This window comes from Egretta garzetta, unplaced genomic scaffold, assembly GCF_000687185.1.
Source record: "Egretta garzetta isolate BGI_Z169 unplaced genomic scaffold, ASM68718v1 scaffold787, whole genome shotgun sequence".
In the NCBI taxonomy this organism is placed as follows: domain Eukaryota; kingdom Metazoa; phylum Chordata; class Aves; order Pelecaniformes; family Ardeidae; genus Egretta; species Egretta garzetta.
The window spans coordinates 648,988-661,058 of record NW_009260266.1 but is presented as its reverse complement, the minus strand read 5'-3'; the positions used below and the strand labels follow the sequence as shown (position 1 = coordinate 661,058).

The 12,071-nt window shown below is 37.5% G+C and overlaps 1 protein-coding gene across 1 annotated transcript in view; it reads left to right on the top strand.

The window, feature by feature from the left end:
* Positions 1-10,147, top strand: part of HELZ (helicase with zinc finger) — an 89,887-nt gene extending 79,740 nt beyond the window's left edge. The window contains exons 28-32 of the mRNA XM_035897709.1: positions 1-5; positions 368-611; positions 1,763-2,276; positions 5,584-5,836; positions 9,066-10,147. The exon at positions 1-5 is cut by the window's left edge and continues 560 nt beyond it. Of these exons, the coding sequence (XP_035753602.1) occupies positions 1-5; positions 368-611; positions 1,763-2,276; positions 5,584-5,836; positions 9,066-9,397 (1,348 nt within the window). The 3' untranslated portion in view covers positions 9,398-10,147. The remainder of the gene's footprint in view (positions 6-367; positions 612-1,762; positions 2,277-5,583; positions 5,837-9,065) is intronic.
* Positions 10,148-12,071: the final 1,924 nt, after the last annotated feature.

Genomic DNA, 12,071 nt, shown 5'->3' with positions numbered 1-12,071 from the left:
TGACTTTCCTTTATTTAAATTCAGAGTGTGCAATTATAATTACATTGAAGTGAAAATGAAGGAGGTATTTACCTTTTCAGGCATATTGCTCTGAATTGGGTCATTGTTGGGTTAGTTTCCATAAGTAATGTCATTGAACATAATTTGCTGCTTGAGGCATGTTTGAATATTCAGCACTTTATTAGAAGATTCATGTTTATATGATTTTCCATGTGATTTAAATAACCAGGTTATACACTGCAATGCAGTTAGTATATAATAGGGCCTGGAATATACTGTATAAAAAAAATATTCTTTTTTTTTTTTTTTGACATAAAGATCTTTAAAAAGGGGCATTAGATAAATTTTTTTTTTAAAACTATTTTTATAGATCGTATGCATGGAAATGTAGCTTTGGAAACAATAAGGCAGCAACAACAAGCCAGGTTACAGCAATGGAATGAACATAATGCCTATCTCAGTCAAGGCACTATTCCATATCAACACCATCACCATCCTCATCTACCACATCTTCCTCAGCAACCAATTGGATTGCATCAACAGCAGCAAGTTAGGGCAAACTGGAAACTTGCCAGTAATACAGAAGATGAAACAGAGGCAACATACTCAAGGTATTTGTTTACTGGGTCATCAGAGATTGTGTAAAATTGAGCAGTGGGCACCTATCTGTAACACTGTGATCAAGTGCAAGACACTTAAAGGTATTGCTTTTTGCTGCTGTTATTATGAAGGTTAAAAGAGTTGGCAGGCTGACTTACAACTATGCTTTTATTATGTGTTGTGCTTTATTCTGTTAGTATATTGGGTAGTTAAGCTGTAGTGGAAAAAATACTTTTATGGAGCTTTTCAGTGCTGTATTTATGGAATAAGGAATGGATAGAGAGTAACAGTCTTGTGTTTATGAAAGAGGTGTCTGAGTGTAGTTAAGGCCTATTTAAGTTGTAATTTCTTCAAATTGAATCAGCAGTCTCAGATTTATGTGCTTGAAAGGAAACAAACCAACGCCTTCCCAAACACTGCTCCCCAATAAAACCCAAACTTTGCTTCCTTTTCAAAAAGCCTTTGCTTTTAAAAGCATATTAAAAAAAAAAAAAAAGTTTATATTTGAGATGGAGCCTTAGGGGGCAAGAAAGGAAGCTGTTGAACATAAACAGAAAAATGGTTCCAGTGGTCATCAGCTTTAATCATGTATATTGTAAAGGCTGGATTTTTAAATTGCCTCTTTTTACTGTCATCTCCCACTATGCTTTGTTTTCCATCTGGTTATAGCCATGGTAAAACCTCTAAATGCTCTCTTACCTGACTCTGTGAAGTGCTGAATTGAATATTCTTGACCTTTTGAAGAAGTTTGGAAGTCCACTGTGCAAGTGAGGGGAATCCCTGATTGTTCTGGGTTTTTGCCCTTTAAGGGGTTAAAATTTTCTTTAACTATGTGAAGTTTTTTACTTTGTATAATAAAGCAGGAAGTCCTTACCTTAGTTGTCTCTTAAGAGATAACAAAAAATTGATTCTTCTGACTGAAAAGGAAATCTCAAGAGTTATTAAAACTTTGAGATGATTCAGGTAGGTATTTCATCCAATTAATCCTCTTGTGCCTAATTTCTGATTGCTCACAGTCATATCCTTTGAAGTTAGGGTCAGTAAGCGCAAAGATGTGTTTAAATTCAGTGTTTTATGCTTTGAGTTCTCTCAACCTTTAAAAGAGTGGGATTTCAGCAAAACATTTTTTCTTTTTCTTGATACATTTATTCTGTCAATACAGATTCCAGGATTTGCTCAGAGAACTGTCACACCGTGATCAAAGTGAAAGTCGGGACTTAGCTGAAATGCCACCCCCTCAGTCAAGACTGTTGCAATACAGACAAGTTCAGCCCAGAAGCCCACCAGCACTCCCTTCTCCTTCCTGCAACTCTAACCACAGCGGTCACTTCCCTAACTTCACTGAAAACAACAGAGACATTGAAATACCCAGTAACCCAGCATTTCAGCAGCATTTACCCCAAATATACAATCCCCCTTTCTCAATGCCATCTGAACATATAACCCCATCTCCCTTGAAGTACCTGCAACCTGATGGATCGTGGACTTACGCTAACCTACAGCAGAATCACCTTATGGGGCAGGGCTTTCATTATGGTATACCTCCATTGCCCCATAGGTCGCAACAAAACCCTTTTATACAAATACAGAATCATCAGCATGCAGTCGGTCAGGAGCCATTTCATCCACTCACATCTCGAGCAGTATCTGCTTCTTCGCTCCACAGCTTAGAAGAGGTAGGCATTTTTGTCTATGTATGCAATTGTCATGTAATTTCAATATCAAATTATATTCTGAAGTGGTCATGAATGCAAAATACCTCCTGTATTAAAAGCTCACACTGGGAATTACTGTGAGGTGAAAATTTTCTCTATGGCTTCTCTGTTCACCATATGCATATTTGTGTCTCATCACTGGAGGTATAGCACTTTGTCTACTAAACAGGAGGTCTTGGCTTTTTGAATGTTACTCAGAGTTTTGTTGCAATCATTGCTCTATTATCTGACTGGCATTTATCTGCAGTGCAAACTAACCACACCTCAGGTGCAAACTCATGAAATGACTCTCTGGAAAGTCAGCTTAAATCAGCCAGCCATTTGGCTCAGTATTAAACTGTGAACATGGTTGGGTAACTTTTCATAGGAGCTTGAGACCAGAGCAGTACAGTTGTTTTAGCATGGTACAAAAACTGATTTAATAAATCCCACCTGGCCTGAGCTAATTCTGTGTAAAGCCATCCTGTATTTTGGGGGCTCAGAGTGTTGGAAATCAGTGCAGAGAGATCCAGCTGTGCTGCGTTAATCTGGGTCCAGCACAAACCCTGCCACACCAGAGCTGGCTCTGTCCCTCTTGATCTTTTTTTTGTTCTGGACTCTAAGGGTGTGTGGACTAGAGAGAGTCCAGAGGAGAGCAACTAGGATGATAAAGGGACTGGAGCATCTCCCCTACGAGGAAAGGCTGAGAGAGTTGGGCTTGTTCAGCCTGAAGAAGAGAAGACTGAGAGGGGACCTCATCAACACGTACAAATATCTTAAGGGCGGAAGTCACGAGCATGGAAGCAGTCTGTTTGCAGTGGTGTCCAGCGACAGGACTAGGGGCAATGGGTGCAAATGGAAACATAAGAGGTTTCAGTTGAATATGAGGAAAAACTTCTTTACTCTAAGGGTGACAGAGCACTGGAACAGGCTGCCTAGGGGGGTTGTGGAGTCTCCTTCTCTGGAGATATTCAAAGCCCGCCTGGACGAAGTCCTGTGTAGAATGCTCTAGGAGAGCCTGCTTTAGCAGGGGGGTTGGACTAGATGATCTCCCGAGGTCCCTTCCAACCCTTGCGATTCTGTGATTCTGTGTTATGGGATGCAGACTATGCAAGCACATACAACTAGGACAGGTCACGTTTTGAACAGCTGTTTTTAATCCCTGTTGGAATCCAGAGTGCTAAGGAGTGTGTGATATGTAGACATGGAATATGCTGGAGCCAGGTTGTATTCCAGGAATGTCAGAATTAATATTCTCAGATAATCTTGCACTGACTGCATGTAATCCAGTATTTGTACATCACGTTAAGTGGCTTGTTCTGTGATGCATCTCTGTCAAGGTTTTACAGAAGCTGTGGTGGTATCCCTGCTCATCACTATCCCACCTAACACATACTTAAATGTCTTTTGACTTCTGCAAATACAAAATATTTAGTTTATGTACCTGAGCAAAATAACTAAAATTCAACTCCAGTGCATTTTACAAATTTCTGTCTTATACTGATCCAGAGAGGCTAATGGAGTCCTCGGGCCCAGCTAGAGCTGTGGTAAGGTTTGGTTTTATAGACATTTAAAAACTCTGTCTCAGTCCATTTAGCCATGCCACCTTGTATAAAATCTAATACTTTGTGACAACAGTTAATGCCATCAGTACAGCAGGACATGGGAACAATGGCTTTTCAGCAGTAATAAACTAATAAATTTTCCTGCAGAGTTTGTGACAGCTCCTGCTATCTGAAGACAAATAGTGAGCCTTTATGTCATTAGTGCAAATTTGCTTTAGTTCTTATTTCTTCTTCCTTTCAAAATATGTGACAGAAATGCCAAAAGCAATAAAAGTGTTACAAGACAGAGACTTGCATGTAAACTTTCCAGGACTGCTAGTTTAGCTGCTAGGTAGGACTGGAGATACAAAGATATGAAAATGCCATTTTAGGTGTATTTTTAAGAGATCCCTCATATAAGGCAGGTGTCAGGGGAAATGTCATGACTTTTAGTATCCTTACTAAGCTGTTTTTTCAATCACTATTTATAAAACTGTTCATTGGCCTGATACTTGAAAGCTTTTGCATATGTTTAGTCAAACCAGATTTGAACTGTGTATCAAAGGGAATACTTAAGTTATTCTGTACTTGCAAGTGTCCAGAACTTTGATAACTTCCTGATTGCTTACCGAAACTGCCCATTAAACTCAATAAAAAGTAGAGGGTTTGGGCAGTAGCTTCTGAATTTTGTTTTTTTGTTGTTAAAGAACATCCTCAAGAGAGTAGAGTGACAGGATATCTTAAGTGCTGTTCGCCTGATATATCATAATAGTGTGGCAGCTATAATAAGATAATACAGTTTTCTTTCATGCACTCTTTTCCCTATCTATTTTTTTGTGGATGCTATAATAACAACATTGGGGCATTGCAAGCAAGTTATTTGATGTTTATTTAGCTAATTTTTTATGACATTTCATTAGGATGTTTACTTTTTACTTTACCAAGTATAGATTTACCTTTATGACTTCTGCTATTTGCACTCTTGTTAGTCAGAAGCAAATACTGTGTTTATTTTTTTTTAAACAAACTAATACAACAGGCTTGCTTTGAATCTTGCGAAAGTTTAGAGGGTCAAGAGTTTAGAGGGTCCTTAAATCTGAACTCTTGAAGCCACCAGGTTAATTGATGGAGCTCCTGCCATTTTCAGCTACATGATCCACAGAGTTTATGGAAGCAAGTAATTTCTGTGGTTTCAGATAAAATTCTCTGAATTATTTCTCCTGGGCATGCACTTCTACAGAGCATTTATTTTGTGTATGTGTACACAAAATCCAGTATACAAATGTATTGTGCTTCCCCAAATCCTGGTATACAGTCACTCTTTTGTCTTTTGGAAACTAAAAGCCTTTTTTTTTCCTCCCTACATTGTAATTGAACATTTTCTCTTGCTCTTGTATCTTTGCTTCTTTTGTAAATGCTGGGTATCTTCCTCCTCACTGTGTGATACATCTCCCACGTAGGAGTGTAAGGTGTAAAGGTTGATAAGAATTAAGGAATTTCAGTTGACGCTCTTTGCACTTCCTTTAAAACTCTGTGTCTGTTTTGTGTGATTAAAATACATTATCAGTGACTGCGATATACAAAATATAACTTGAAATGCAAAGGACTTTTTTTTTTTCTTTTTTTTAATATTTTTTTCCTGTAAGGCATTGCAGGGAAGAAAATTGGATGGGAAAATGGTATTTGATACATGCAGTTAAATAAAAGGAGCAAAAGGCCTTTTTTGTTTTGTTTTTTGTTTGCAGTATGAACCAAGAGGACCAGGCAGGCCGTTGTACCAAAGAAGAATTTCCTCTAGTTCAGTCCAGGCTTGTTCTGAAGAATTAAGCACTCCTCAAGACAGTCTTGGTCAGTGTAAAGAGCTTCAGGACCACAGTAACCAGTCATCTTTCAACTATTCATCACCTGAGTTGTGGGTAAACTCCTCCTCCTCTGCCCCATACCCAAACATTCCATGCAACGGAGCCAACAGAGCAGTTCCACCCCGGGAGTTATTAGGTACGTACAGACTTGATCTTTGCTTCTCCGCTTCTCTCTCTGCTCCATTAAGAAGACTATTTAGGCTGGGGTGAGCGGGTCTAAATGAAAGGGTTCAGCTTATTTTTTTCTTTTCACAAAATGTTTTCGGCCATCTTTTCAGATCCCCAAACAAATTTAAGCAAAGATTTTCAAAGTATTCATTGTTTTAGTAGTTAAAGGTTTGCTTAGAGTAATCCTATTTTAATTTGCTGTCTTGTCAACGTTCTGGTACACTGCTGATGTCTTCAGAAGAATACGGTTGAGTATTCTTCATCTACCAAAAGCAATTCTGCTCCTTAGTCTTCTCACAGAAGTTCTAGTAAACCCACATATTCTCTTACAGTGGTTTCAAGCGCAACTGAGTTTTTGCTAAAAGGAGCTAAGGTAACTGGTGGGATTTATTTGCAAGACAGGTTATTTGTTTCTAGAATCAATGATATTTCTTGTTGATATTACAGTCTGGGGGGAGAAACAACATAAACTGAATTAGTAATCTCAGTGTAATTCCTAGTAAATTCTGGTACTTCATCAAAGTAATGCTGAATTTTAAACTCTCACAGTGGAAGAATCACACTGCAACCTGGCTTCCCTGGTGGTGCTAGCTGTGCTGATTGATTTAGCAGAGAGAAACTAAATTAACTTTTCAGTGATTAAAAAAAACTGCAAGTAGAGAGTTGGAGCGGTGCAGCTATTTATCTGTTCTCCATATTTTTAATGTTTGTGAAAAACAAAATTACCAGGATAGTACAGTTTCTTTTCCATGATTTTGCTCTAAGGGTCTCCAACGATAATTTTAAAAAATTAATAAAAATACAAGCAATCTTCCAGTGTGAATATTAAAAACATTTATTACTGTGAAAAAATATTTATAAGCTGGGTTTATTGTCCTTAAAAGATCTAATTGGTTTTGGTCATATTTTATAAAGCTAAACCATCTTGTCATTTTATAGTATAGTAATTGTGAAGTAGAAACATGCAGTGTAATGAAGAAAAAGCAGTTTATATCGGCGACAGTGCTCGAGTGTTAAGTTCCTAATGTGCATTTTCATTTCCAAAGTGTGAAAATGTTACTTTACAAAAACGTATTTATGTCACTATCTCTTGTGCTAAGTTCAAAGCTTCAAGCTCAGGGCACCTCCTTCAGTCTATTTATATTTTTACTGAAAATCAAGGAGCTGAATGCATACTATGTGTCATCGAGAGCGGCATCAATCTCTGAAGTTGCTCTCTAGACTGTGTGGCTCTCTAATAGGAGCTCAGGAACCCTAGCAAGATTACGCTGGGATCAGCTGATACCACATTTCCTTGCTTTAATGCAAAGATTGAGAACGTGTTTGTGAGTAAAATCCTCAGAGGAAGTATGCATATGTAAAAAGTATCATATCTATACATTGCTGGCAAATGATAAATCCTAAATGAACGGGGCAAGTTTCGACTGGTGTCTGCATCTGCTATGAAAATATTTTTTATTGTAGTTAAGCATCGTTTCTGTTTTGTAAATAAATGTATATGCAACATTGCCCTCTATCTAATAGTTCATGCAGACAAATCTCCATTTTTATGGCTGCTGTGCTTTTCTGCATTTACAGCTCACTGGCTATGATGATCGTATTTAAAGCCCAAATGTGTTTTATAGTGCTAAGGGTTAATGACCGATAACTTCAGTGTTTCTGGTTACTATTGATTTTTACCCATGAAATAAAAATCCATGAGACTGTGATGCTATGAGCTAGTCCTGTGCCTGTATTCGTTGCCTGAGAGTGAGCAATCATGACACCAGACCGTTCAAGGGCTTATAGTTCCTGTACATCAGAAATGGCTGTGGCACAAGTATTTGGTTCTGTCGGTGTGGATTTATGGAGTGCAAGGAGAGCTGCTCTGAATTGCTCGGTGTTGTTATAGACAGGCACTTTCCAAAATTGCCATCAGAGAGCTTGATTTGCATTGCTTTTTCTGTTGATAGAAGGAAAATGATTTAAGTTCTTATTCAATATGGGGTTTTTTCATATTTTTTCTTCAGTTAGACACCTCTACCACACATAGCTTTCACCTCTGGCCCTGCCTGTCATTACTTGTCTTCTCTCAAGTGCCATGGTTATTTTTGGGAGGTTTTTTTGCTTGTGTTCTGGGTTTTTGGTTTGGTGTTGTGGTTTTTTGTTTTTTTTTTTTTTTTGAATCATAGCAACCCTAGCAGAACTGTTTTGCTTATGTTCTTTCCATATTCATTCTTGTATGGGTTGGGGTTGTGTTGTGTATTTTTGGGGTTTGGGTTTTTTTGGAGTACTTTTATCAAAACCAGAAGCTTGCGTGTGACCCTTCCACTGAGAAACTTACCTATATGTTTATGGCTTTCTACTTTTGTACTCATTTGATGGTACATTTTTGTATGTGCACTTAAAAATAATATATGCATTTAAAGATTGAAATAATTACAGAATATATCAGTTGCCCAGCTCCTAGGCTATCTTAGATAGAACGTATACCTGCATTTCAGTGTAGGGATACTCTAGCTACGTAAGACAGCAGAATTCTCCAGGCAAAAGCAAGATACCTCATTAGGATTCAGGAAATTCACTTGAAAGCAGTTTTATACCTGTGGTTTAAAGCACTATTTTTTTCTGATAGTTAAAGGAGTTGTTAAATGTGGAGCACGAACATATCAATTAGCATTTACTAAAATATCAATAATTACTTGGTTGGCATTCAGGACTCTGAATTGCTGTTTGAGAATGAATTCTATATGGTGCTGTAAATTTTAATTTTAGCCTATTAAGCTATAAAGCAAGAAGAATGAAATAGTCTTTGTGCTGTCTCAGTGGATAAGGTGTTTAGATTGGAGTATATCCCGTTCTGAAGCAGCTTACCTTCAGTGCATCTGCAAATCCGCCTGTGCAGAGTTGCAGGTTCAGTGTTACAAATTCTGTAGGTACATGCACGTGCAGAATATGTTTAATAACGTCAGCCTTCTCAGCATTGCTGACAAAGGTAATACAAGATCCAGCAGTTGGAAATTAAGCTAGATAACTTAATGACGAAATTTCCTAGGACCAAGAGTGGCTAAACACAGAAAATTGGTGTTGGTTGTTGGGGAAGGTTACCAGAAGAGGTAGTTTTGGTACCCCTTTGGTACTTGCTTTGGGGTACCTATAGATAGATTTCCTGAGTCAGAGCTGTTCACTTAGACAAACTCTGGTTACTCCTTTTGCAGCTCCACCGAAGACGGTCAAGCCCCCAGAGGAACACCTGAAGGCCGAAAACATACAACTATCCAATTCCTTCAACTACAGCGTGCTACAACATCTTGGCCAGTTCCCACCTCTCATGCCCAACAAGCAGATCGTCGAGTCGAACAGCAACAGCCAGCAGAACGCTGGTGGGAGCAAGCCTGTCATGTCCTACGCAAGTGCTCTGCGGGCTCCGCCAAAGCCCAAACCTCCTCCTGAGCAGACAAAAAAGAATAGCGACCCTTTGTCTTTGTTTCAGGAACTTAGCCTAGGTAGTTCATCAGGTAGCAATGGCTTTTACTCCTATTTTAAATAATCAGATTATTTTTTTTAGAGAGAATTTAATTTTTATTTGTGTCAGTAGATCTAAGATAGTTGGGGCTTCACCTGTAGTTGCAAATATTCCCTTTGTTTATATTAGTAAATATATCCTCACTTAATTGCTTTGCTGCTAGACTTGCAACTAATTTTTTTTTAATTATATTCCATTATTTTGCATTTTTTGATGTGGGTCGGTTTTTTGGAAGCTTTTCTGTAGGAAAACACACACGTTATTTTTTAATTTGTGTAATGTTAATGATATGTTGCATTAAACTAGCAGCCGAGAGGTTACCTGTACAAATTTTAAAAAGAAAAAAAAAAAGGAAAAAAGAAAAAAAGTAAAAAAAAAAAAAAGTTTGTCTAAATTGTATTTAAGAAGATTGTAAGTAGCATTTACATTTATTCAATAACATTAGCATACTATGCTGGGTTTCTGTACCAGAAATGGCCAGTTAATGTAAAAATGTATGTTATTTCTGCTTAAATTCATTTAATTTTTTTTTTTTAATAAAAGTGCAGCATCTTCTAAATACTTTCAGTTTTATCAGCTTTTTTGTGAAGGGATGCTGCATTCTCAGACTTTTATAGTTTTAGATTCTGTATGATGTGGTATTGTATTTTCCATCCACTGTAGGGTAAAGTAAAGGCATTCTTTGCAGACACCTATGCCATTGTTTGGAAACATTCAGATAAAAAGTATTGGTATACTTTAAAATAAACAATAAAAAACAAAAAAACAAACAAAAAAAAGAAAAAAAACAAAAAAACTCTACATTTTATTTTTGGACAAGCTAGTAATATAAGCTTGTTTGAAAAGTTAATTTGATAGGTTTTTTAAATGAATCATGAAGCTGAAAATAAATTTTTAGGTATGTTGGTGCTTAGTAGATTTAATAACTATTTTAAAAAAAAATGCGTGAATTTAGTAAAATACTTTTTTGTTTGTTTGTTTAATTTTTTTTCCACTATGCATGTGTAAATGTTTGTAATCTGGCTTTTTCCTCCCCCTTCTCCAGTGGTATAAAGAATTGTGCCGCTTTAATTTTTTTTTTTTTTTCCCGGTAAAACTTTTGGTACATTATTTGATGTTTACATTAAAATGTGACATTATACAAGGAAATTCAGATATTTTGCTAACTGTTTTGTTTGAGGAACATCATTAAAGAAGAGATTTAATGTTTGTCAAAGCTGTATCCAAATTAATCTAAATCTTTTGGGGATAAGAATGGTTACCAGGTTATTTATCTATATGAGTTCTGCTAAATTCTCCACAAACCTGGCCCTTTAGGAATACAAACTGAAAAAAAAAAAAAAATGGGATATTTAAAAATGAAAGAAACAAGTGTGAATGATAAACTTTGTCCATAAAGATTTCTGGTCTTGCACACTGTTCATACTTTTGCAGCTGGGGAGGCAGAGGGGGGCGTTTGTGTAGTCTCTCCAGGTAAGCAGTCCTCCTTTTACACTTGAAGAAACAACTTTAAATCTGGGAAATATTTTCCAGGGACTGAGCTGGGTGTATTTGCAGTATTCCTCCACTTATTACGTACAAGAATTAAAATTTTAGAGCTGTGTGGGGGTGATTTCAGATTTTTACAGCTGTCCGTGGGACACCTTACTAATGAGCAGTGGCTGCTGCTGTAGTCAATCAGATTTTTGCTCTGGTTACAATCAGGTTTTTTTGCATTTGACTTCCATGTTTTAAGGCAAGGGTCTTTATGTAATGGGGTTGATTTAAACTCAGTACACTGCAGAGGTTTGCATATAAATTTTTTATTATAAATCTTTGCTGGTTCACGATTCAGAAACTAAATCTGAAACACTTTTCCCTTCTTTTTGCTGTAAAGAAAAGGATGTGTAACTCGTTAATTTATTCCCTAATGTCTATACCAAACAAAAGATGCTGGGGGACGGAAGAGCCCCTGCCAAATTATGCTTAGCACTTCAGCATATGGCATCAAATCAAGAGGACCCAAAAACAAGTAGAGGCCAAATTCTGCGACCTTGAATCAAGCAAAACTACTGGTGAAGGGTTTTTTTGCCGAGCTGACGGCTGCAGAAATAGGTCCATGGGAAATTCATTTGCGAGGGCCGGGCGTGTGCTCAGTGTAAGTTAGCCTCAGTCTTTTTATTTCAGTGGAGCTGTGCCAGTTCTCCTCAACGGAGCGCCTGGCACGGCTCTGAGAGGAGAAAAATCTGTGTGCCTGAACGTTGTAGTCTGTGAAGAGTTCTTGATGAGATGTGCAAGACTATGACAGAGGAGAGGTAGGGTTCAAATGCACTTCACTTCGCCGAGTCGGCATTGTAATTTCAGGGGTTTCAAAATCACTCATTTATATGGAGCAGTCTTTTGATTCTGTTCACCATATTTGAATATTAATCTAATAAACATCACTTATTAATTTACTGCTATCTGTCAATTAGTTAAGGGGGAGATGGTCGCATCTCGCCACATTTTTATTCTGTTTTACACTGGCATTTTCTCTACGCTGAAGATATTATGGATGAAGGAGCGTTTTTTCTCTGACTTCAATTTCAATTCTGTAACTTCATGAAAATCCCTGCTGGTTTTGGTTCTAAATTTTTCTAAGAGCTCTCCCCCAAGAGTTTGAGGATGGTATGGTAGAGATCTTCTGACTGTCAGCTTTGGAAATGTTTAGCATGCATCG